Source organism: Ambystoma mexicanum, chromosome 2q (genome assembly GCF_040938575.1).
Source record: "Ambystoma mexicanum isolate Mex_15411 chromosome 2q, UKY_AmexF1_1, whole genome shotgun sequence".
NCBI classification, from domain to species: Eukaryota; Metazoa; Chordata; class Amphibia; order Caudata; family Ambystomatidae; genus Ambystoma; species Ambystoma mexicanum.
Genome location: NC_090924.1, coordinates 758,741,517 through 758,767,337, shown reverse-complemented (window position 1 = coordinate 758,767,337; position 25,821 = coordinate 758,741,517). Strand labels below are relative to the sequence as shown.

The 25,821-nt window shown below is 45.4% G+C and overlaps 1 protein-coding gene across 1 annotated transcript in view; it reads left to right on the top strand.

Annotated features, from left to right (window-relative positions):
* VIPR2 (vasoactive intestinal peptide receptor 2) overlaps positions 1-25,821 on the top strand; it is a 1,176,106-nt gene that overhangs the window by 1,055,341 nt on the left and 94,944 nt on the right. The window contains exon 9 of the mRNA XM_069647991.1: positions 16,236-16,305. Coding sequence (XP_069504092.1) covers positions 16,236-16,305 — 70 coding nt within the window. The remainder of the gene's footprint in view (positions 1-16,235; positions 16,306-25,821) is intronic.

Here is a 25,821-nt window from a genome sequence, read left to right as displayed (position 1 = left end):
TTCAAGCCTCTGTTTTTCCCTTGCTGTGAGGACCAACATACATTCTCCTCATGTTACAGCCTAGTAACCCTCCCATAATATTCTCGGATTTTCCATTGATAGGGTGTTGAATTTGAAATACTCCTGTGTTTTATCAGCCAGCTGTGCTAATACATCTGATAGGTCGAGATAATATAATTTGAGTCGCCACGGATCGAACCAAAGAGAATAGGAGTGGGGAGTGATCAGAGCTTCCCTCTGAGAGGATACTAACATCTGTGACCCTCAATAGGTCTGTATTAGGCATTCGGTACATGAAAAGATGTGCTCTGAGTGAAATGAGAAACTCTAAACATGGGGGTGGACTGACCGCCAAGCAACAGCCATTCCCATGGCTTGCACAAAGTCATAAAGTTTGCTTTGGGACCATTCATGACCACCAGGACTCTAAAATCTATCCGTAGAGCAGTCCATCACATGGTGTAGTCCAAGAACCTGTGCAACTCATTAAGGAAATCAATGCAAGGTGGTAGGGAAGCATAGACATTTAGTAGACCAGTTGTTTCCCATTGAACAGCCCAGTCACTAGTAGGTATCTCCCCCTGATGTCCCTTTTAATTGATGTTACCTCAATGGGTGTATGTTTGTGGATTACAATCATGGCCCCCCCTCTGCCCACGTGTAAAACCTGCATGCCATAGCTTTCAATAATTTGTTTGTTTAAAGAACCCACATTCCTCCCCAGAAAGATGGGTTTCCTGAAGCAATACAAAGGTCGGTTTGTATATGTTGAGCCATTTCAGTACTGCACCCCTTTTGATCAGGTCATATAGACCATTGACATTCCAGTACATGCATGAGAACTTTATGCCGTCAGTACCATTCGTCGAGACAACATAGTAAAACCGTATGCATGATATCTTATCTGGCCCGATCCATATGTCAGTTATGTGCCTTGAAGAAAAAACATATCACACACCTACTCATGGATAACCAAGCCTCATTATGCCCAAATCACACCCCCTCATACATCCCATGAACAAGATGCAGCTGTTGCCCGAAAATGAACGACAACCTTATAAAGTAATAGCAGAGGTCGAGGAGCAAAGGGGAACATTACACTCCTCCACAACACCCCCATGTGTCCCCATGTCAAGTCACTGTGTCATAACTACATACGGCTTGCATGTAAATCAAACCTATGTCATTTGGAGCAACTCAGGACCGTATACCTCTCTTCAAGAGTAGGCACTTTCAGATAGGTGGCTGGGAGGCCCGCAGTGAATCGTTATCAGTTTGCCGACCAACTAGTGTACATGGTTCCCACTGTAGGGCAGGGATCTGTGGCATTCGTGGGTTGACTCTTGAGGCCATAAGCTTTCACAAACTTAATTCAATGCAATCCTATGCCTGTTTTGGATCAGTAAAAAAAGTGTCTAGACCTTCATGATATATTTTAAGATTCTCAGGAAAACATAGTGAGTGTTTCATATTCAGAGCTGGAAGTCACCTTTGAACAGAGTCAAATGATTGTCTAGTCCTCTGAACTGCGCAGATGAAATCCAGAAAGATCACTACCTTATCTCCTTCCACTTCTAGGACATTTTATCTGTCCAGCCACTTGCAGCATGGAGTCTTTATCTTGTAAATTGAGGATCCTGGTGATGACCACCCTAGGAGGAGCTCCGAGCAGTGGGGGCTTAGATGGTATTCTATGTGCCAGTTCGACAGCACAGACAGTCCAGTAGGGCTCACCAGGCTCTCGAACCTCCCCTCTAGAAACAGTTGCACCGATGAGCCCTCCTCCCTCCCCGGAAGTCCAACCACTTGGATGTTGTTTTGTCTGGATCCATCCTCTGCCTCATCCTCCACCAACTCCTACAGGAGTTTTCTCCTGTGCAGGGAATCCGAAAGCTGATTCTGGATGGTTTTAATGCCATCCTAAACTTCTGACATGTTTGTTTCCACTTCCGCGATGTATGCAGAGACCTTCTGTAAATCCTGATGGAGAAGACCTATGTCAATGCCCTATTATGGGCAGCCCTCAAATTCTGAAAGATGTGGACAGCATGGAGACATACCAAGCAGTTCAGTGTAAAAATTGGAGGGACATAGGTCTGTGGACTGGCACCTTGTCCACCCCCAACCCTTTTCAACCTTTTCTTGAATGATCTGGTGTGGTTTCTGGTAATGCAGAAACTGGATGTGCCAGAGGTGGATAACCAGGTCATCTTAATGCTCACGTTTATTGACAACACCATTTTATTTGCCAGACAGACCTGTTGATGCAGACATTTCTGGATGCTTATTCTGATTTTCATAACAGAAAGCTTATTATTAATGCTAGGAAAACAAGTCGGATGACAGTAGTCAACAAGAGAAAAATAAGGTTCCATTTGAGATTCTTAGTGAGACCCTTGAAGTGATGAAGCTGAAGATTATTTGGCCATTAGGCTAAAAAGCAAGCTTGTTTGGAAGTTGCAGGTTTAAGTGAGCAAGAGGACGGGGTAAATTACAGATTACCTCTGAATTTCAAAGGAATGTCCCAACCCTGGCATTTTGGGTATATCACAAGAAGGTGCTACCGGCGACCACTTATGATGCAGAGTTCTGGAGATATACACCTGGACAATCAGAGTTGTGGCTCTCCCCTGAAGTTATCACGAAAGCCACAGCAAAGATTGGTAACAAAGATTTATGGAAGTAAGGAATAAAGTTCTTATTAGCAATCCTCTACAGTTCAGCATGCTGTGTTGATAGTTTAGTTTATTATTTGATAATGCACTCAAAACCCTGGGGTAGCCGGGTGCAGCAGTAACAGGAATACTTAGGCGTGGTTACATACAGTGAATGCATTACAGTATTTACAGTATTTACAGTGCAAGTATACGAGCTGTCAGTACATCACATCACACTAGTCTATAGTACAGGTTTTAAGGTAGTACAGGTTTCAGGTATTTACATGCAGAAATCCAGTGTCTAGTGCAGGGGAGCATTTGGTGGGTGTCGGTGGTCCAGAGCCAGCTTTTCACTTTACATCTGAATCTAGAGTAGGGCTGATCATCTCTTAGTGCAGAAGGGAGGGCATTCCAAGCGCGGGCGGCTCTAACAGGGAAGCTCGCACTGCCCGATTTTGTAAGTCTAAATCTGGGGGTTTCTAGCAGAAGATGGTTAGAGGCTCTGGTGTGGTGACTGGAGGATTTTCCGGTCAGTCTAGCCGAGATATATGGTGGCGCGGTATTGTTCAGTCCTTTGTAGGTGATAGATAGCGTCTTGAGGAGAATTCTGTCACTAATTTTTAACCAGTGGTGGTCTTTCCTGATATTAGAGATATGCTCTCTTCGGGGTATGTCCAGGGCTGCTCTAAGAGCATAGTTCTGCAGTATTTGCATTTTGTCTATGATAGTTTTATTGGCACCTGCATATAGGGCGTTGCAATAATCTAATTTAGACATTATTAAGGCGTTGGCTAGAGTGATACAATTAGTTTTGGAAAGGTAGGGTCTACAAGCCCTGATTAATTTGCAGGTGTAGGCTGTAGATGAAGCCAAGGAGTTGACTTGTTTTTTAAGAGATAGTGTGGCATCAAGGTAGAAACCTAGTGTTTTAACCTCATTTACCACCTTGATTACATTACCATCTATATTAAAGGCCGTGTAGCTGGGGCTAGGTTTTTTGAAGTTAGAGTCAGAGCCCAGGATCAGTATCTCTGTTTTGTCGTCATTCAGGCAGAGGCCGTGGGAGGCCATCCATGCCTGAATGAGGAGGTAAATCTTGTTTACTAGAGCTGTGTCTGCGACAAAGTTGCCAGATAATGGTATGAGGATCTGCGTGTCGTCCGCGTAATTCTTATAAGTTACCCCCAATCTGTCAAGTTTGTCGAAGAGTGGCTTATTGAAGATGTTGTACTTTGTCGCGGAGACACATGAACCTTGTGGAACACCACTGGTGATTTGTATTGGGTCCTCTGAGGCTAAGGGGGAGAACACTCGTACGGTTGGCTAGGAAGGATTGTACCCAGGCTATAGCTTCCCTTGAGAAATGGGCGTGAATAGGCTAGAGGGTATTTGGCTGTGGGAATTTCAAGCAAGTCTTCTAAGCCCATTGCCTTGTAAAATTGTAATTGTTATTGTAATTGATTATTTATACAGCGCTTATACACAGGTGGAGTGCTTCAAATCGCTTCAAGGCAGGAAGGGAACAAGGGCACACAGTTTCCAAATGATCTAACAGGAAAACTAGCATACTAGCCCTGACAGCATTTCTCCTATTGCAAGTGCATGAAGTTTTACAGTTGCGACCAAGCTTGGGAGGTGGGAGCAAAAAAGGTGGGGGGGGGCAGGAGAGAGAAACCAACTAGTCCTAGTACATTTAGGTCATGCATGCGTACAGATGGAGATGTGAGAAAGGTGGTCTGGGGAGAGCAAACAAGTCCAGTCCAACGGGGCTCTGGGTTAAGTGCAGGGTGGTCGCCCCACTTATGTAGTGTAAGCTGAAAGTGCGGTAATGCTGAACATAGTGCAGCAGCCCAGAGACAAGTGAAAAAGAATGGCAGGGGAGCTTGGGACCTGTAAGGCTCTGGAGGTGAACCAGGCAACCAGTCAGCAAAAATTGAACAGAGTTAAGGAGGAGAAGGAGGATGGAGAGAAAAGGAACAGAGGTTAGCAGAGGAGAGGGAGAGAGAAGGAGGAAGAGAGGAAGAAGGTCTTGAGGAGTTTCCAGAACTTAAGGTGCTCCATCTGGCTCAAGACGGAGAGAGGCAGGGAGGCTGTTCCAGAGGAAGGCACCTGCAGATGATAGAGCTTTACCTCAAAATCTCTGTTTGTGAAAGCGGCTCACCCTCAGAGAGTTGGAGGAGGACGAGTGGAGGACTCTAGAGCAAGAGTATTTAGGAAGAGAGTGTTGTAGATAGTGCTGGCCCCGGCCCCAGAAAGCCTTGTCAATTATGCAAAGGGTCTTGAACGTGATCCTTGCAGCCACGAGGAGCCAGTGGAGGGATTTCACCGCCAGAGAGATGCGGTCCCTCGGATTGAGGCCAAGTATAAGGCTTGCGGTTCTGTTCTGGAGGAGTTGAAGAGGACGGAGAGTAGAAGTAGGAAGATTGAGAAAGAGGCTGTTGAAATAGTCGAGCCTAGAGAGAACCAGGGCTCTCTACTAAAAAACAGTATTAGACATGGGTCTAGTTGAGGCCTGTGACATCAGTAACTCAAACAATTGAATTTTAAAAAGGTGTGCTTGATTCAGGTGTTAAAACAAATGGAGTTCCTTATATTGAAAATCGTTTCAAAACAGAATTCAGACTTACAAATGTTCAAAATGTGAACCGGGTTCATGCTTCATAATTATTCGAATTTCCTAATGTTTAACACAGCTTTGAAACAAAATTGTATTTGATACATTTTTTTAAAATGAAATAGGAAAAGCATTTTGAAAATGCATCACAATTTAATAGAAATTCCCCAACGTATTAAATGTTAAAACTCCAATACATTTAAAAAAAAAGATTTCTAGTGTAACGTTTTTAGAAATAAGCAGGCAGGCTGTATGGTTTGTTAGGGTAAACATTTGGAAATGCTCTGAAATGTGCAGTACAAGGGCCCTCTGTTGCTCCTGCTCTAATTAAATCCCTGCGTTTTCCAGCCTTCACTTGTAAAAAATGTGCTGGGAGACAGTTTGCTGAGCGTTTCTCCAAACAGAGTGTTCCTGATCCTGTCATGTCAAAACCAAATCAGTGAAGGTCAGGATATTCATGAGGAAAGAAATAGAAATCCAAAGTGATTTATCCTTCCATGGATACAGAAAGATGACACTGAAACAAAAATTCATTTCAATGAATGACGCTTTCTGCGTCCTACTCAATGACCACCATGTCACTCTGCTTGGCATTTGGCATAGAGGGGCTTTGATTGACATACTAAATCATAGGTTTTGTCAACATCATTTGTGCTCTGACCCTCCCCCCCACGCTAGGAAGTAATGATTGTGATAGTTAAAATATGTATCAAGCACAACAATCACCAACTCGTTTTAGCTTCAAGGTACTAGTTAAAAATAAATAACAACCAAAAATGATAAATCAAATCTCAGGTATGGAAAGTCTGATTAGGAAAAGCAACATGGCCTGCATCCCCTGTGTTTAGCCACCATCTCCATTTAACAGCGCATTGATGCCTGGCCCCACCTACTTCACTGCTATTTCTAGGGATCCTCGTGCTGTGAAACAGTGTTCACTATTTTCCTGCATTCTCACATAATGAAAAAGGTCACCACCAGGCATTGCTCCTTTTTTCCGGGCAGTTTTGAAGATACCAATGCTCAGATGTCCATGTCAGGTGACTGGGAATGCTCTAAAGGATTTAAACTCTTTAACTCTGATCAACAAAAGTGAACCGTGGATATGCCTAGCTAAACTTCAAGATTCACTTGAACAAATCATTGTGAATTGTATTTGGGGAAAAATGCATCACACAAACACCTCAGACATCCTCATACGGGTTCAAACAGCAGTGCTGTGCAACTAAGACTTTGGTGTTAGCTGTGCAACTATATAAATGTTGAAAAGGAGGGGTGAGAGGCTTGATCCCAGGGGAACGCAGCAGGTAATGGGTTCTGTGCTTGAACTGAAAGAGTGGAGCCAAGTATCATCTGTTCTTTATGTTAGGAACAATCTCATCTCGTCAATTGTTGAGTTGTGTTATGGAATTCGGTTTCATCATGCCTTCTATTTAGTGTACTGTGGTTAACAGTGATGAAGGCTGTTGAGAAGTTGGAGTAGGAGTGCTGAGGTGATGTCATCCGCTGCAATTTTGAGATTATCCCAAATAGAAACTATGCCTCTCATGGGTCTAAAACCGACTTTTGAGCCGACTACAGTCTACATGCTCCAACATGTGGCTATGTACATAGCTCTCTAGGATTTTGGCCGGGTACACTATGTTTGAAACAGGATGAAAGTTAGAGTGGTCTTCTGTATCTCCGGCAGTGTTTTTAGCAGTGGTTTGAAGTAGGTCGTCTTGATAGCATTTGTTACATGTTCTGTTTTGAGCTAGAAATGTATCAATTTCTCAAAAGGAGAGAGAGGATTTTTCTTTTTTAAGGATCTTTTTGTTGATGTTTGCCAAACAGGGGTCAATTGTAGAACTGGCTTTGTTACTAAGTTTCACTGATTTTTGGAAGTCTGTTTCGGGTGTTGTTTTAAAGCTGTCTATGGGTAGGGTTGTGGCTGAATGTCATTAACCAGGGTTACTGCCAGGGTTTTGGTAAGTGAAGGTATTTTACTGCAGGAGGCTGGGTTTCTCTTCTCAAAGCTTGCTTGGTCGAGTTCTTTATTTGGTTGATGAGCATTATTGATTAGTTAACCTTTCATTGCTTAGAGGATTCCTGCTTTGTAGTTATGGATCTGTCTTTTCTTTGGTAGTCAACTTCGTCTTATGCGTTATAGCATTTCCTCCATGTTTTTTCAAGTATTTGATTTATTTTTTCAATGTTTGAAGGTTGAGTGTGAGCCTTCTTGATGAAGTTTTTTCTTTTAGAGGGTTGTGGGCTTTAGTGAGGGTAGGGCAGGGACGTCATTTAGTGGTCACCAGGGGTAACCAGGGGTCGCACCTGCGCCCCGTGTGGTCTCCCTTGCTACCCCTATGGTCTTCCTTGCTACCCATAAAAAAAAGAAAAATAATTCTTTTTTGTTGTTGTTTTTTTTGTTTTTTACATTGAAGCTCCTGGGCTGTGGCCAGTGCCTTGTGGGTCTTTGTTTCTGGGGTAGATGGCATTTTTTTAGGCATCTTAAAATAAAAACTGGGGGTTCCACAAGTGTAACACTTTGAGCAGTGACCCTAAATAAGAAAGAATAGGAATAACAAATAATTAGTCTTTCTGGAATTCTACACAATAATTGCTAGAGTCACAAAAGGGGTGAAAGGTCAGGCTCTATTGCTTCCCATGATGTCACTTCAGGATACGGGTCAAATTACATCACTTCCTGTGATGTTATCAGAGGTCAAGGGTCATTTAATGTCACTTCCGCGACCCCTGGCATTTTGGTAAAATGACGTCCCTGGGGTAGGGTGTCTAGTGCTTTGGTTATCCATTTTTCTAGTATTGCTAAAGTTCCATCAGATAGTAAGAGATCTAGTTCAATGGGGTTCGGCTTGGTCTCGCCCAGAAGTTTTTTTAGTACCTCCAGTTTTAGAGTTTTGCAGCTTCTCATAGAGGTGGTTGTTGCTTCTTTGTAGGTTGAAAGTTGATGTATTGTTGCGTTGATGGTAAAAGGAATCATTAGATGGCCACTCCGTGCTACCTGGAGGAGGGCAAGTTGTTAGACTGTCATCACAAAATATTGTCTTCATGGTGTGGCCTGATGGGTGTGCCACTCCTTTGAGCATTTGTTTGAGGTGAAAGCTGCCTATGTAGGAGCTCCAGCTTTTGGGTGCTGATTCTGATTGCTCCTCAAACCAAATGTTGAAGTCTCTGAGGACCCCTTGGCTTGTGTGTTGTATTGCTATGTTAGCCATTGTAACTGGAATGTTTTCTACAAAGGTTGGGTTTAATATGTGGTCTGTAAATAAAAATGAAGGAGAGGCTAGTTTGATGGTTGAGTGTGAGGTGGATCAGGAGTCTGTAATAGTTGCAGGAAGTGCAGGTGGCATATGGTTGAGGTGGGTGTCCCTTGTGTGCCACAGAAATACCTTCTCCTTTTTTTCCGGGTTGGTTGACTGGATGAGGTTGAATTTGGTGGGGATATATTTGTTTGGTAATACCTTGTAGTCGCCCGATAACAAGGTTTCTGTTATAAAGAGCATGTCAGTTCCCCCTTTACATAGAATTTCATGAATCTCTTTTCTGTGTTTAGAGAAGGAGTGGGCATTGCTCAGGTTACAGTATATCGTGTCTTCTGACTCTAGATCATGTATCAGTGTAATTTGGTGCCCTGTTTTACTTCCATGTGTGTGTGCAAGCCAGAGTCTGAGATGTCAGAAGGTTAAGTTCTTGTGGTGGTAGGCAGCTTTATTTAGTCTGATGTTTCTTTGTTGAACCAGTCCCAAAGGTGGTTGGGCAGTTTAATTCACCAGATTCTAGCAAGAATGTGGTTTTTGGTTGGTCTGTGGGGCTGAAGGGAGTGTATATGTTGAGGGATCTTTGCAAGTTCATGTGGTCACGGGAATATGTGCCAAGGTTCCGAAAATGGTGTTCTAACATTGTATTCTTTATCTGGTTGCATGTAAGGTTGGCTGTGGGGGGGGGGGGTTCACAGGTTCTAGTGCTTGTTCTTATGTTTCCATTTTCCTCTGTTGTTTCTTGTGGTGTGCTGCACGAAGAGTGCAGGATGTGTCGGTAGGTGGAGTGGTAGTGTTAAACGAAGCAGGTTTTGGATCTGACTAGAGATTATTCTCTCCTGTAAGTGTATGGGTTGTTGTTGCTCATTGTTGTACATACAAGCACATTTGTGGTGGGTTAGGCAGTGTTTGTAATATTGTTACTGTGCATGTGGGATAGTTCCCTTTTTACTCAGCTGCCCTTCCTTCGGTGTTCCACTGTCATTTCGTAGTGTTGTAAATTGAGGTCTTGGAAAGTTAGAGATGCTAAAGCTGACAAAAGATTTACTATTGTGCAATTCCGCTTTCCTGCGGGTGCCTGGAATTAGATAATACACTGCAGCATGCTTTTATTTTGAGGATGTCTAGGTCTGGAGGGTACATAGATGTGGAGCACAAAAGGGCACAGTATACAGCGATGCAACATGTTTTAACAATGCTTATATGTGAACACAAAGAGTATGGCCTAGACGAAATAGAACAATACAACATGCCCACCCAGAGATAGATATGTGACAAACTATACAACAATTGAAGCCTTTTGTTTAGGGGTGTCTAGATTTGGGCAAAATGGAGCACAGTGTGTCGTGATGTGCTCTCGCAAAAGGGCACACAGTGATGAAACACAATGGTATACAAATGAACTTGTGTATAGGCACCTTATAAATGCCATATCATATCAAATGCCATATCATAACAGAAAGTGCGCGCAATGCAAAGCGAGGTCACAGCGGCCTCCTGATTTGAAACACCACAGTATATGGAAGGCAACATAGATATGAAACACAGCCATTTATAAAAGGAGAAATTAAATGTACCTTTTTCAGAGACACACAGATGTGGAACCAAGCAGTTTAAAATTCACAGCAATGCAATTGTCTAACTTGATGGTTCTATTTGTGGACACACACGGAGTACAATTTAAAACAATGCATTACGCCTTCTTGTGAATAATTAGTTGTGAGACGATGTGTAAACCAATGTAAGGCTTTAGTTCGGGATAGCGAGGTGTGAGCAGTATGGAGTGTAGGATGTGGTGATGCACCTTCAGAGGGGCACACATGTTTGGAACAGTCATATATGAAATGAGAAGACGATGAGGCTCACTACAAGTTTCCTGGTATCCCGCCGGTAATTCCAGTGGGAACCGGGAAACTGCCCCAACCGTCTCCAGCACCTGATATCCCAGTATTACTGGGATATTACCGGCGGCGGAGATGGTGGTAAGTTCACATTCCATAGATGGGATGGGGTTGCCGGAATGACTGGCACGGTAGTACCGGTGCCGGTGATTCTGGCATTTCTTTGCCAGTAGGGGCCTGATCTACATGCATGTTAGGCCTGCTGGTAGATCAAAGCCACCACCGGCAAACTCTGGTTTCCCCGGTGTGGTAAAAATGCAGGTGTTGGTATTACTGACAATCTTTTTGTCATTTTTACCGGACCGGGGACCGCGTAATGAGACCCAATGTGTCATCTCAGGGATGCTTAGGTGTAAGTAAAACACAATGCACTTTCATAGGATCACCCAAATATTATACCCTGTAGTTTATAAAAAATGCATCTCAATATGTTGTCTTGGATGTGAGTAGAAGGATATGCTCTTGCACAGCGACACCTTAATATGAGACACAAAAGCATAGAAAGTGGAAAGTTCAAAGCACCATTCTGGGGGTGACAGGGTATGAAAACATGAAACCAGAACAGTATCTGGAATCGACAAATCAATGCACCATCCCAGGAGTACTCAGAGGAGGAGCACAACAAGACAACGATAATGAGAGCAATATATGGAATATTTGCCATGCACTTCGTCGGGAACCTAAATGGGAGTCAACAGAATTTAGCTTGAAAACTGTGTTTTCTTGGGGAAACCTGGATGTGAAACAATATACAGACAGTGGTCGAAGTGGGCGGGAGCGGTTTTGAGTGGTGCTCCACTACTTTAAAAAACAGGTTTTACTATTCCTATACTTTAATTTCTTTAAATGTTCCAAAATGTTTTGTTTCAAAATAAAAGTGCAGGAAGGAGTTCAAACGTGCACTTCAGCGCACTGCACTGAACATTCCCTTAAACAGCAGGTGTTATTTTCTGGGGGTTGTGATTGCGCGGGGGCGTGGTGATGGGGTTTGTGGGGAGCGGGGGCAGTCCAGCAGGGAACATAGTTCCACAATTTCTTCTTGAACACTTCGATCATTGTATACAGACACCATATTGAAACAAGTTACAATGTTCTAATCTTTGCAGGTGGAAACAAGGCCTGTCTGAAGACCTTTTCGAATCCATTCACAGTAGTATCTCCTATCCACATTTAGGATCCATCAAGCTACATGATGCATTGTTGGAAACATTCCAAGCTCACAGTAGCCACACTTTTGCTCAAGCAGGTGCTAGTCTTTCCTTGGATCTATCTTAATTTAGCCATAGATTCCAAAATATACTCATCTGTTTAGAGAGCAGCATTTCTCATTCAATGTATGAAGTTGCTTCACTGCTTTCATCAAACCCGCACTAATGTGCATGTGTTTATCTATTGATATCTGACCTTGAAATGAATCCCCCAACCATGAGGGTAAATTAATGTGCATAGTGTTTTCTTATCCAGTAGTTCTCTTTCTTATCAGAGGATAGTTCCTCTTGCGGTGCATCTGGGCAGAAGCCATTTCTAAAAAAGATACAAACATGGAATGTTTTCCACAGAATGCCCCCAACGTATTACTGTTCAAGCACATGACAGACACTGTGATATGCACATGGATTACCGTTCTTTCATAGTTCAATGCCTGAGGGAGTTCCCTGCACTTCTGGCAACCGGGAAAGTCACACCCGGGGGAACCCAGAAGCCATATCGGCTGCAGTTCATTGGTGGTGGCCGGGAGAAAGCTGCTCCAGTACCTTAACTGGTCGGGACATAGGATGCCAGCCCTGCGGCAGCCTGGACATGAGAACGGCCTCTCTCTTAGTAAGACATCTCTGTTACCAAGGGGTGGTTCTCCTTGTTGCAGCAGCAGTTGGCTGACTCTTCACTGTGGCAGAGGAGTGTTGAGCCTCCCAGCATGACACACGTGAATGCAGTGGTGTGAGATGGTGTGAGATGCTGCTTCTCTCCTCTGTGACCACTGCGTGTGGCAGTGGAAGCCACTCTTTACTCCCCCAGGCATGAGTGTTGTCACTTGCCTTGCGGCAGTATGCCTCGCTCACCTGTGCCGCAGCTACCCATGGCGTCCCACTGCTCTTAATACCATAATGACTAAAACTGCTGTTCTGCCTGCCGGCTTTTCTCCCCGACAGGTGGGAGCCATACCATTGCCTTCCGGCAGCAGATACGGCTCCGCGCTCCCGCATGCAGGAGCTCTAAATTGTGACTGCTGCCACCGCACATACGGGACTCTCCGCGCAACTCATGCCGGCGAGCCAGCGGTCAACAGGACTTCGCCTGACAACAGTTGCTGATTGATGCATGTAGGCCTGTGCTGGGGACTCCAGCTGCGGGCACCCGCACACCACGGGACCGCGCCAGCCATGCTGACTGTTAGCGGACAAGATCCAGGATGGTGGGTGCTCGAAATGAAAGACCCTCCCCCTGCATGCACTTGTGAGGCCAGACAGCATGCAAGTTCCTTCAGACCTCGTCACCAGTTGTTATGGGGGCCGGCAGGGCCAGACCGCCTCCAGCATACTGACTATGCATGCACACAGGAGTCTGTTGGTCTGGTGTGAAACTATTTCAAGCATCACATGGTGTGTGCGCCGTGTGCCAAACATGCGACACGGCACAAGCCCAGGAGGGGCTTAGGTTACAACAGCCACATTTGCACCGCCTTTAGTGCAGCATGCACAGAAGGGTCATTACTGACCCGTATGTCAGTAGCTTTCATAGCACAGCAGCGATGTAAGTCTCGGCTGCCCCATATGCATTTCAAGACTCTCCTGAATACTGCTGCCTTAATAGAAATCACCACATGTGGTATTCCAATGGCAAATACCGCTTAACTCATACTGAGGTCCCTTTTATAAGTTTGCAAACTCGAACCATTAGAAGCAGTAATTCTGAAGCTTTATAAATTAGACCCTATAGCTTACAGCGATTTTTCAATCCCACAAAAAGCTGCCAAAACAGCATTTTTTTAAAGTGCGAAAACTGCAGTTTTTGCAAAAACACCTGCGAAAATTACCTTTTTTGCAAAAAAACAACCATAAAAAAAAGACACATGGGGCAAGGTTCTCCCCAAAAAATGTGATGCAATAAATGGAATGCGCAACCACATCTCATCACTTGCGCAAAAAGAAGAGCAGCCCAGTCCACTATGGCCCTATGAAAAAGGCCATCTGAATGTGCGCATTTTATATGCGCCCATTCAGATTGCCTATTCCACCGGTTTGCGCAAATAAGGGTCTGTTTCTGCACATTTAAAAGCGCATCCCAAATTTACAAATAAGATACGCTTTTAAATGTGCAGAAATTGTAGGGAACCCTATGCGCCTGCTTCAAATAGGCATACGGTGGATGCCACTGCATGATAAGGTCTTCCTGAAATGGTCAGATTATTTTTTTTGTGACCAGCAGATTATTAACCACTATTATCTCACTTGCATTTCTGTTTCTCAAATAGGATAGAAATGCGTTTTTTGGGTCTCATTTTACACAGGCAGACCCTTAAAGGCCTGTCACAGAGAAATGCCCTGGGAGCCTGTAGGACATTGTCGGGAGAGCCCTTCTGACACAAAAGTCAGCTGGCCAGTGGCCAGCACATCATTTGTGCCACAGCTCAGCCCTGTGGAAATGCACAGGTCACCTTTGAGAATAAGGTGACCTGCTCATTTCCCAAAAATGGGTTATCAAAAATAGCATATCCTCAGCTCTATTTTTAGATGCCCCATTTTTTGAGGATTTGGGCCTAAATCGACATTTAAAAAAAATGTAAACATTGGCACAATTTGAGAGGGACAGGAGAGAGAGGGGCGTTGATGGGTGAGATGTAGAATGGTAGGCAAGGAAGCAGAGGGAGATCAGTGGGTCAGAGGGGGGAGCTGTGGGCAAGAGAGCAGAGAGGAAACAATGGGGCAGTGGGCCAGACATCAGAGAGGGAGCAGCGGACCAGAAATCAGAAAGGGAGTGTAGGTACAGAAACTAGAGGTGAGCGTGGGTTCAGGGGGAGCAGAGGGCCAAAAAGCAGAGAGGGAGCAGTTGGCTAAAACGAGGCAGTGAGCTGCACATTGGGTGAAAGGATGAGGGAAGAGTGTAACAGAATGGGAGAAAGAATCTATCTATCTGTGTGCTTATAAAACGCCAGTGCCCTCGGACATCCAGGTGGTGAGACAGAGAAAAACATAAGACAACAAAGAACTACAAAACAAACACTCTGGGGTCTATCCTAAGAGAACAACCTGGTCTTAAGGAGTTTCCTGAAAGTAGAATGATTTTCTTCCTTCCTAAGTGATTCAGAGAGCTCGTTCCAGGCCTGCACCAACTGAACAGGGTAGGTACGGCCATTCCCCCAGACTCTTTTGAATCAGTTGACCTTCAGGGTAAATCTCCAATTTCCCTTTTAGGTATTGCGGTGCAGACCCAAAGAGACACTTGTGTCCCAATGTCAACAACTTAAAGAGAATTCTGGCTGCCACCGGGAGCAAATGGAGCACTCTACGGGCCTCTGTTACTGACTCTCTACGCGCAATGTTATAGACTATGAGTACTGCTTCATTTTGGAGTTTCTGCAGTTCATGAATGCAATCCTTACTAGATCCCCCTAGCAGGGAGTTGCAATAGTCGAGCCGCAGTAAGATAATAGCTCATACCAGCTTAGCGCGATTTTCCCTCGTGATCATAGGACCAACCAATCTCAGGGCTCCCAGTGATTAGAATTCCTAACTATGTAGTCAACATGGGCATCTGCGTTGAGTGTGGCCCCCATGAAGGTGCCAAGAGTTTTAACCTTCCCAGCTACCGGAACAAGACCGCCATCAATATGGAAACTAGATAATTCCTGTCCTAAACACTCTGCGGAATGCTTGGACCCATAAACTCAGTTTTACTAGCATTAAGGCATAGCCAATTAGTAGACATCCAATTTGTGATGGCCATGTAGATTTTATTTAGCCTCTCCTGATCGTCAGCATGCAGAATGCAGAATGCAAGATGCAGAAGTAGCATAAAAGAGTGAAGCACTGTAGACTGCGGGGGGAATTGGGTGCAGAAGTTAAGGGTGGGAGTATGATTTGGAGTGTGGCAGGGACTGTAGAGTGCAAATTGTGACTTGGCAGTGTGACAGAGCACATGAGTATGTGTATCACAGAGAGGTTCAGGTACACATGTTGTGATGGGAATTGATGAGACTTGTGAGGTTTGTTGGTGAGAGAGGTGTGTGGGTGGGGTTTGGAGAACATAGAAGGGGGATATGTTCAGCATTGCAACTGATAACGATCAATACTGTCAATATTTTTACGTAGGCATGCAACCGAAAACATAGCCAAAACAAACGCTGTTCTTCCAAGCCAGAGATATCTGGGACTCTTCCTTTTAAATTGATACGAAAGGTGAACATAATGACACCATGGCTCTCTTGTAGCCTTGGACACTGCCTCTTTCTTGCAATGTGCCAACCTTACACACTCCAGTCAATTAAAATGTGGCACAAAAATGGTGCAATTAATAATGTTTTGTGCCGCAAAATTTGCCATTTCATGCCGCAATATCCTAGAGGGTCTGATAAATGTGCCATGTTACATTTGTGTGCAAACAATTTATCTTTGAGCATTTTATCTCAGGTTGCATTCCGAGAGGTTGTCTATGAGTGCATGGTCACACCTAAAATACATATTTTGAAGAAAATCGTTATATAATGTCGCAACCCTAGACCTATTCTGAAAATAAAAACCTGCAGTTCCTGTTGTCAAATGCAAACAGTGAGTCACATTTTTTTACTTCTCGCTTTTCATTGTAGATGCTGGGATGAAAACGACAACAGTGTACCGTGGTGGGTTTTGAATATGCCCGTTTTAATTTCTATAATAGTAAGTGGTAATTTATCATGAATTGTGTCTGCACTGCAGTAATCTGCATTTATATTTTATATTGTTGTATCTAACCATCGTTGACTGCACATGACCCTTACCCTAGGATCTTAAATATAAAACAACTGATGTTAATGCAATCTGCGTTTTAATCACTACCTTATGGATGTAGCCGGTGGGAGGAGTTGTGGGGGATCTCAAAGTCTAATTCCCTCATCATGATGGATATCATATGTAAGTCGAGCAGCATCAGTACATAAAATATTTTTCATAATGTGCCTTTACTGAGACTAACCGCAATATTGAAGTATGCATTGGGCAAAATCAACACGATTACATTCTTGAGGAATAATCCCTATTAAAGTTTATGATATGATATGATATGGCATTTGTAACACGCCTATACACAGGTGTTTCAAGGCGCGACGAGGCGGGGAGGGGAGGAACAAGGGGAGACAGACAACGATCCTACTAGGCCAGGTGTCATTCAGATCGCGCAAGTGCAGGGGTGGGGGAGGGGGAAAAGTGCAAAGGGAAGGGGAGGGGGGGAAGTGCAGTACAAGGTAAGTGGCGTAAAGTAATAAATAAATAGGGCCAGCTGGTGGCAAGTGCAAGGTAAGTGCAGAACAAGTGCTGGGAAAGTGGGGGGGCTGTAGGGATACAGAGACAGTCCCGCAGTGCAGAGGGGTTCCAGGGCATCAGTGCAAGTGGAGAGTGGCTGGGCCCAGGACCGAGGCCGTTAAGAGTGGTCCAGTTGCAGAATCAGTGCAGTTTCAGTGAAGAATATTAGCTGTTCAGCAGGGAGAGGGAGAGAGAAAGCAGAAGCAAAGAGGAAGGTTTTGAGGTGCTTCCGGAACCGGAGATGGTTCTCCTCGAGTTTCAGGGAGGCAGGAAGGCTGTTCCAGAGGGAGGCCCCTGCCGCGGAGAGAGATCTACCCCCAGCTTGTTGCTTCAAGAAGCGGCTGACCCTGAGGGAGTTGGAGGCGGATGAGCGAAGGGCTCGGGAAGGAAGATATTTGGGAAGAGAGAGTTGAAGGTATTTAGGACCCAGGCCCCAGAAGGCCTTGTGGACAATGCAGAGGGTTTTGAACTTTATCCTCGCAGCCACTGGGAGCCAGTGTAGAGATTTCAGTCCTGGAGAGATACGGTCCCTGGGCTTGAGGCCAAGGACAAGTCTCGCAGTTCTGTTCTGGATGAGTTGCAGAGGGCGGAGAGTGGAGGCAGGCAGATTAAGATAGAGGCTGTTACAGTAATCCAGCTTCGAGAGAACCAGGGCTCGGGAGACAGTGAGCTTCTGGGGGAAGGAGAGGAAGGGAAGAATACCTCTGAGGAGGTGCAGCTGGTAGTGTGACTTCTTAGCGACATCAGAAATATGAGGAGAGAAGGAGAGTGTGGAGTCGAAGATGACCCCAAGGTTTTTTGCCTTGCAGGTAGGAGCAGGGAGGGGGCCAAGGGAGGCAGGCCAGAGAGCTGCAGGGAAGGAGGGAGTGGGTGTACCGATGGGTAGAATCTCAGTCTTACTGGCATTAAGGCAGAGGTCATTGGCGGCACACCATTCCTGGATAGCAGACAGACAGTCAGAGATGAGGGAAGGAGAGGGGGAGGCTGAGGGTAGCCTGAGAATGAGCTGGGTATCGTCCGCATAGCACTGGAAATTAGGGCAGAGAGCGGCGATGCGGTGGGCAAGGAGTGCCAGATACTGGTTGAACAGCCAGGGAGAGAGATTAGATCCCTGGGGGACACCACAGGTGGAGAAAAAGATGTCGGAGAGGAAGGGCCCCAGTTGGACCTGGGAGGGTCGATTTGAAAGGAAAGAGGTTAGCCACGCCAGAGCCTGACCAGTGATACCCAGGTTTTCACAGAGACGGTTGAGTAGGATGGCATGGTTGACAGTATCAAAGGCAGAGGAGAGATCGAGCAGAATGAGAACACACGGAGTGTTGGAATCGAGGTTCAAGAGCAGGTCTTCACGGATGTTCAGGAGAGCAGTTTCCGTTCTTCTGGCAGCTCTGAAGCCAGATTGATGGTCATGAAGACTACCAACAGATTCAGCATGGAGGTTAAGCTGGGAGATGGCCAAAGTTTGTAATGACCCCTAGAATTGAGCTATGTCACAGACCACAGGTCTAGGGACCATCGGGGCTGCTGGCTTGTATCGGGGCTAGCTTGCGCGCTCTGAGACAATCAAAGCATTGATCCATTATTTGCACCCGGAGTGGCAAGGTGGGTGCATCTCAGTCAATCAACTTCAGTAGAATATGGGTAATAACTGCTGGTATGTTTCCCAGAGTTCCAATGAATCCTTCCATATGCCCAGAAGAAGTTTATGGGGTTAAAGACATTACATGACATGCTTGTTTGCGATTATCCTTTCACCACGCTGTTGCAGGAACTTGCATATTATGATTAAAAGGCTTCCTTGTGAGACCAAGTAAGTTTGTACTGTTGGTACTTGATGCCCCACTGTGGTAGCCCTGGTTTTCAAAATGTCCTCATAATAATGGTCAGTCTTGAGTTAAACTGAGGCTCGCCAAATTTGTTATACTATTGTCTATAAATCTTCCTTGTGATGTTCCTTACTGGGGCGTCTTGCTTATTCCGAGTGTCAGGGTGTTAGCATGATAACCTTACATCCCCACCCCCTTTTGGGCTCAGAGTAAAATGCAGCTGGCTTATTCAATGAACACTAATGAAAATGGCAGCCATAGGCATTAACTCTGGTTGCTCAGCAAAGAAAGCATTGAACGTCCATCCCTGAGGTGGGGAGTTTGGGCCTCCAGACCTATTCCCTTAGTATTTTTCAAATACAGAAATTGCATAAACTCTCGGTCAGGCCCTGCGGTGAGGATATAACTTAACATGGTCACCACTGTAACTATGTCTTTTGATAGGTATCTGGTCATTGCATCGACAACCAAAGCTTTGACAGCCATACCATCTAAAAAAAAGCATCTAAAAAAAAGCATTTAATGCATTTTCTTAGATGGGTAAGGATTTAGTTTAATAAAAATGGGTTTTAAAGGTTTAAAAAGGCGGCTTGTTTAGGGACCCCCCATTAAAAAAAAAAAATAAAAATAATTAATTAGATGCTTTTTTAGATGCTTTTTTTAGATGGTATGGCATTAGATTCTTTGGCTGTCGATAGAATGACAATAAACCTATTGATTTCCGTATGCTATTTAACCATACTCTGGTTGAAGTAATACAAAGAGCAGAGCATGGCTCCAATATGGACCGGTATATATGGTATTCACGCCCTAAGAGTGGGACAGTAATTTGTGGCTAAGGGGCACTGACAAGTGAGTCTTTCATCCTTCCAAAATTTACAGAGCAGGTGCCACAGGTGCCACTTTACAGAGAAATATCTAGGGAAGCGCTATCACCTGGATAGACATTGCTGGATTGAGAAGCAGTCTGGGACATGCTCACTGCAAGTTGAACCACAGAATGGTTCTCTGGACACGGGAGATCTTAAAAGAGTTTCCACTGTCATACAGAGAAGAGAAAGACTCCTTCCCATGTCATATGTAACATAAACAGAGAATTTGTCTGCAAGGGAACTGTTTGGAACTCGCTGTACCGTGAATCCCAAACAGTACATGTTTGCTGCGCTAGTGTCTTCATCCATGAAGCTCTCCTATCTTGGAATGGAAAAAGCACAATTTATATGTTTTTTACTTGTGCTATAGCATGCCAGAAAACTATTACACTTCAGGGCAGGGCTATAAGAGCTATTCATATGCAGGCCTTCTTGCAGTCGTTCCCAACTCCTTTGATTTTCCCGTTACTTATTTGATTTCCCAAAAGTTTATTTTTTCATTCAGAAATTATAGGCAATGAGCCATCTTTACCACCTCTTGGTTTCAGAGAAGGGGTCCATGGCAAATGTGGCTGAGAGGTCTGGTTCTCACAGCAGTTTCTAGTAGTGGTTGGGAAGTGCCAAGAGATCCAAAACCATTAACAGAATGCCTCATTAATCGATCTGAAATCCTCATAAGGCATTCATAGAGGCTCTTAGGCTCATCAAATATATGTGGAGACCCGACATCTTGTTAGGATCTCAGAAGCTTCATAAGACAATCATGGCTTCAAGGCGGTCCTAGGTGTAGCAACTGTTTTTCCCCTGGTCACTTTCCCAAAAAGTTTGCGTTTTTCCCCAAGCTACACAACAAATGCAGGAGGACTGGTTAACACAGGGGGTCAGTCTCTGGGTTGTGAGTTCACTCCCCCAGTGCAGCAAAACAGCGAACATGGTGCAGTTGAACTGTAATCCAAGCCGGCTTTTTTCCAGAGGCTAGGTGGATAGCTCAAATGCTGATTGTTTGCCTTGGTGATGCATCATAGGATGCATTGAAGACCCTGGAAAGGGTTCCATTGAGGTAATGGTTAGCATTCCGGCCTTCAATAGAGCTATCCTAGTCCTCTGAGGAACTTACCTCTTCATCCTCCTGATGTAGGAAAATGAATACCCCAAGTGTTTTATAATGGTGACGCCACCTATTACATTATTATTATTATGATGTGAAGATGGGAGAGTTTGTTATGAAACACTGGGGCCTCGGACAGGTCTTGCCAGCAGGGAATCATCATAAAGATGCTTGTTGCAAATAAGTCTGCATGAATTCCAGCTCGGACCTGCTTTTCAGTTAGATGGGCGTGAGAGCTGATTCTTCAACCTCAGATGAGTTGGTCCAGTTCGAAGCTGCTTATGCCTTTCTTTCCAGTTGCAGCATAAGGAGTATGGCTTGCTGGCATGACACAGGCTGTAACACTAAAGGGGCATGACTACATCACCTCTAGTTTTCAATAGCCTAGTGTGTCATGGTATTTGTCTGTCTCCGGTGGAACTGCTCTGCCATTTGCCATAGTCCACCTATCTAACAGTTTAGAATGGAATACTTATGTCTTCTACTGAGAAGTCCTGTGGCCTTGGTCAGGAGTTGCTAATGGAACATTGGGCACATGAACACATTCTTAGTGTGTGTCTAGATACAACGATCACCTGCTCTGTTATCAGTCGTCGAGTCCTCATCTCCTACACTCTACAGTTAAGTTGCTGTGAATATTTCTGAATCTGGAGGAGAGGCAAGACAATTGTTGTCTTAAACCCAGTGAAGAGAGGGTCCATGGAATGGTCCTCGTGACCCCTATATACATGACAGCCCGAAGACTGAGAAACAAGAGATGCCAGTCACTGTTTGGCCAGCTCCCAGGAGGGCCAGCAAATTCCACATGTGTGAGCAGATATTCTCTTAGACAACCATTCAAACCCTGTCCAGCTGATGTCTTCGCGGACATGGGTGCCTCAACACTGGACTAGGTTGACTAACGAGAAATATCCAGCTGTGCTGGCATCATTAGAGACACCATGACATAGTAACGTTAGCCACGAAGCAAACACGCATCCCTGCTTGAAGTTACATGGACCCACACTCGCACACATGAGGAACATGCATAGATAGAGGACAGATACATGTACATACTGTCAGGCGTCTTTCTTATTTTCTTTCATTAGCCAAATGCAGAAACGCAAGAGAGCAGAAGTCACACAAAACAAGCTTGATGCCACTTATTGTAACTAACCTTATGGAACTTCAAGGACATATAAGGAGCCTGGCAGAACCAAAGACTACTAGCCTCAAGAGAAAAGCAATACAATATACATATATAGACATAGAGAAAACATAGAACAACTATAGTCAAAGTGCAAGCAGGCCTCAGAACAAGGAACAAAGACATGCAGACTCTGCAGCACAGAGCAGAGGGCAAGTGCTCGCAGCCAAGGACAAAGGTGGGTGGTAAATTCCAGACTCCAGGGGCAGGGAGCCACCTGCAAAATAGCAGAATAAATCCTCACTAATTGCAGACCAAAAAGCTCAGTTTTGCAGTCCTCACCCACGTGATGTGGCCGAGCCGAACAATAGCCATTTACCCATGGTGGGACGAGAAGCTGTTGCCAGCAAAACAGACAAGAAATTATACATGTGTTGCCCAACAAACATTGTCAGTCACAGGCACTCTCTCAGGCTAGGTGGATATACCAGTGGCAACAATTGGGACACACAGTCTTTCTCCTCACCTTGAGAAGGTAAACGGAGCGCTGAGAACAGAGCAGGGTCCCAGGCCTAGGGTCCCAGGCCTGAGGAGACCCACTCCAGCCAATCCGGGAGCACAAATCCTAGGGTGGAGGCTAATGGGCAAGGGCCAATGGTAGTCCTGCAACCTTACAACAAAGTAATAGATAGTTTTTGGGGAAGTCCCAGACGAGACCACCTGACATGGGAGGACCATTTAGCTAACTGATCTAGGTGCCTTCTATAGGCACTGCCACCTCAGCCACCCAATAGAATGGGCTGTTAGGTTTTTGGGGAGAGGTCAACGGCTATGATGCCATTTGGTAACAAAAATCCCTGACACTGGCTCAGGAGCTGTTATTGCTGGAGATTTATTGGCTTCCTGTATGATCCCTGTATATTAGGGAAAATAAAGGACAGTTCTAACTTGCCCGTGGCTGAGTCCTCCGTCATTACTGGGGGAGGGTTCATTGGGCCTGAACACTCTGCTGAACGGTGACTGTGTAGCACAAACCTCGGCCCTCTGTTATGCCATTTACACCGGCCACAGTGATTAAAAAAGGCTGAACCCTGGTGCGGCACTGCAGCACTGATTTTGAGTTTGCGCTGTAGGAATTTCTTTGCAGTTCGTTTTCCTTATAGACCCATTAACACTACCATACTTCTTTTCATTTATTTTCCCAAAGCCGTAGTCAATTATTTTGTCCAACACAAGATCTTCTGGGAGGGTTACAAGCTTGTCTTTATTTCATCAGGCATGATACTTTAATTCCTACTTTGGGGATGAGGCTATCAAGATTACAACTTACTATAGTTGCTCCAGGAGAACAGTTCTGACAGCCTCATATTTAGTCTAAAGGAACATTTGTACATTCCTTTTAATCTCTTTTGCTCAGGACAAAGCGAAGGATCTACTTCCACTTCTCATGAGATGGGATATATGGTAATTTCAGCATTGTTCTCAATTTGCACTAACGTCAGTGTGATATTCTGTCTGATCAGCTAGAAATGTAATAGGTTTCATGTAGAAAGAGCCCAGTCAGGGAATATGCATGACAGATTGATGGGTCTCTGAGCCTCTTTATGATCCATGGGGCCTCATTACGAGGTTGGAGGTAAGGGAAAAACGATGCCGGTAAAGGATTACCGGCATCGCTTACCGCTCCGGGCTATTACGACCCGCCAACTCGCTATTAGTGGCACTGTAAATAACGGTACCTCTAATAGCGGCATAGGCGCGGGCATGCGACCCTTCATGGGTGGCAATACCGGCATGGCGTAAACAGGAGGACATCACAAGTCATGCGGACATGCAAATACCGACATGAAGAACGCGATAAAAGTGGATACCGACATACCTGTAATACCGGCATCGTGAACCACCCGTAAACTGCCATGTGCAGAGTTCTCAACTGCCACAGGTGCACACAATCAGCACAGGTGGAGGCAATGTAGACTGGGCCAGCACAAAAGGAGCACACCACACCCCTTCCCACACCCATTCCCACACCAACATGATTCCAATACTAGTAGCAATACTGGGGCTGGAGGACATGCTTGCATTGCAACTCCAGCAACAACAACAACAGGCAGCACAGAGGAGACGCAGGAGGAGAAGGAGGGTGAGACAGGCACAGCATGCCCCACCAGTGCAGGCAGTTGTACCACACAGGCAGCCCCCAATCCCTCGAATCAGAGCCAGTTCATTCAACCTAACCCCTGAGCAGATTCACACCCTGTACCGTCTGGACCGGGACACCATCACCACCATTGTGAACATGATGCACAACGACATTGCCAGCCTCATAGACATCCTTACCACCATCCCCCCTCTACTGAAGGTGGTGTCTGTGCTCCACTTCCTCGCCACAGGCACCTACCAGCACATGGTAGGGCAGATGCATGGCATATCATAACCATTATTCTCACGCATGCTGAACCAAGTGCTCGATGCCCTCCTGAAGCACACAAGCGACCACATATCCCTACCATGGACTGCCCAGGAGATCTCCAACACCAAAGTTGGCTTCCATTCACTGGCAGGCATCCTAAGTTGCATCGGTGCCCTCGACTGCACCCACGTGGAATTAGTGGTCCCACATGCCATGGAGGTAGTGTACCGCAACCGTAAGCTATACCTCTCCATCAACGTGCAAATGGTATGTGACTCAAACAAGATCATCACACATTGTTGTGCCCGATTTCCTGGATCAACCCATGATTCAATGGTCCTGTGGAACTCTACGATACCACGCCACATGGAGCGGCATGCCGGACAAGGTTCCCGGCTACTCGGTGAGTTGCATGGCAAGCACATGGCAGTGTGATGGGGGAGATGCATACGTCACCTGGGTGAGATTGGAGGGGGAGAGATGCATACTTCACCTGGGTGGGATTGGGGTGGGGGGAAGAGATAAGAGATGCATACTTCACCTGGGTGAGCATACTTCACCTGGGTGAGATTGGGGGGGGGGAGATGCATACTTCACCTGGGTGGTATCAGTTGAGAGACTCAGCAATGCCCATACTGTAATACACTGTGCCCCAAAGCAGCCCAGACTGAACCTGACACCTGACACCAAGACGTAAGCTGCACAACAATGACAACAAGCCAGTACTGCAACCATACCATATCCATCCACATGTACACTGTACATCATCAGACCCTACCCTCTGCAACACAAAGCAGCAACATGCTGTCAGTATGCCCAATGCAAATGACCTCTGAACAGCATCACAACGGACAAGCGTCCATGAGTGCGTACAAAGGAATCACATGTAGGCAATATACAGAATGTCACTGGCACACCACCACAGAAGTGCAGCATGCCAGCATGGGGACATCAAGCGTGGAATGGCAGATCATTAGGAGTCTGGTTCCAACGGTGACAGGATCAAAGCATACGATTAACTACACATCGCCTAGATCATGGCAACAACTGCCGTAGGCAAGCACAGTTCATGAACAAACGCAAGGAATAGGACACCCCTGCATCAAATAGACGATGCTATGCACACATGTGGATCATGTGACTTCACACATTGCAGTTACTTTGATTACCTCCATTCATGCAGGGATATGTCGATGTGATCAATAAATCAATGCAGGCTTGTGTGTGATAGGTACAGGTTCCATTTGATGAAATCACTTACACATAACCATTGTTGCACCCATGCAGGTGATGCTGGCTATCCCTTGAAGAGGTGGCTCCTTACCCCTGTCTGGAACCCGCAGAACCAGCACAAAGAGGACTACAATCGTGCACATACCCGTACCCGTGTGGTGATCAAGCAGACCTTTGGCCTTTTTAAGGCACGGTTTCGCTGCTTCAGCAGGTCGGGTGGGGCACTCCTGTACGGGCATGAGAAGGTGGCCAAGATCATCATGGCATGTGTCATGCTGCACAATATGTGCATCAGACGGAATGTGCCTCTGCCCCCT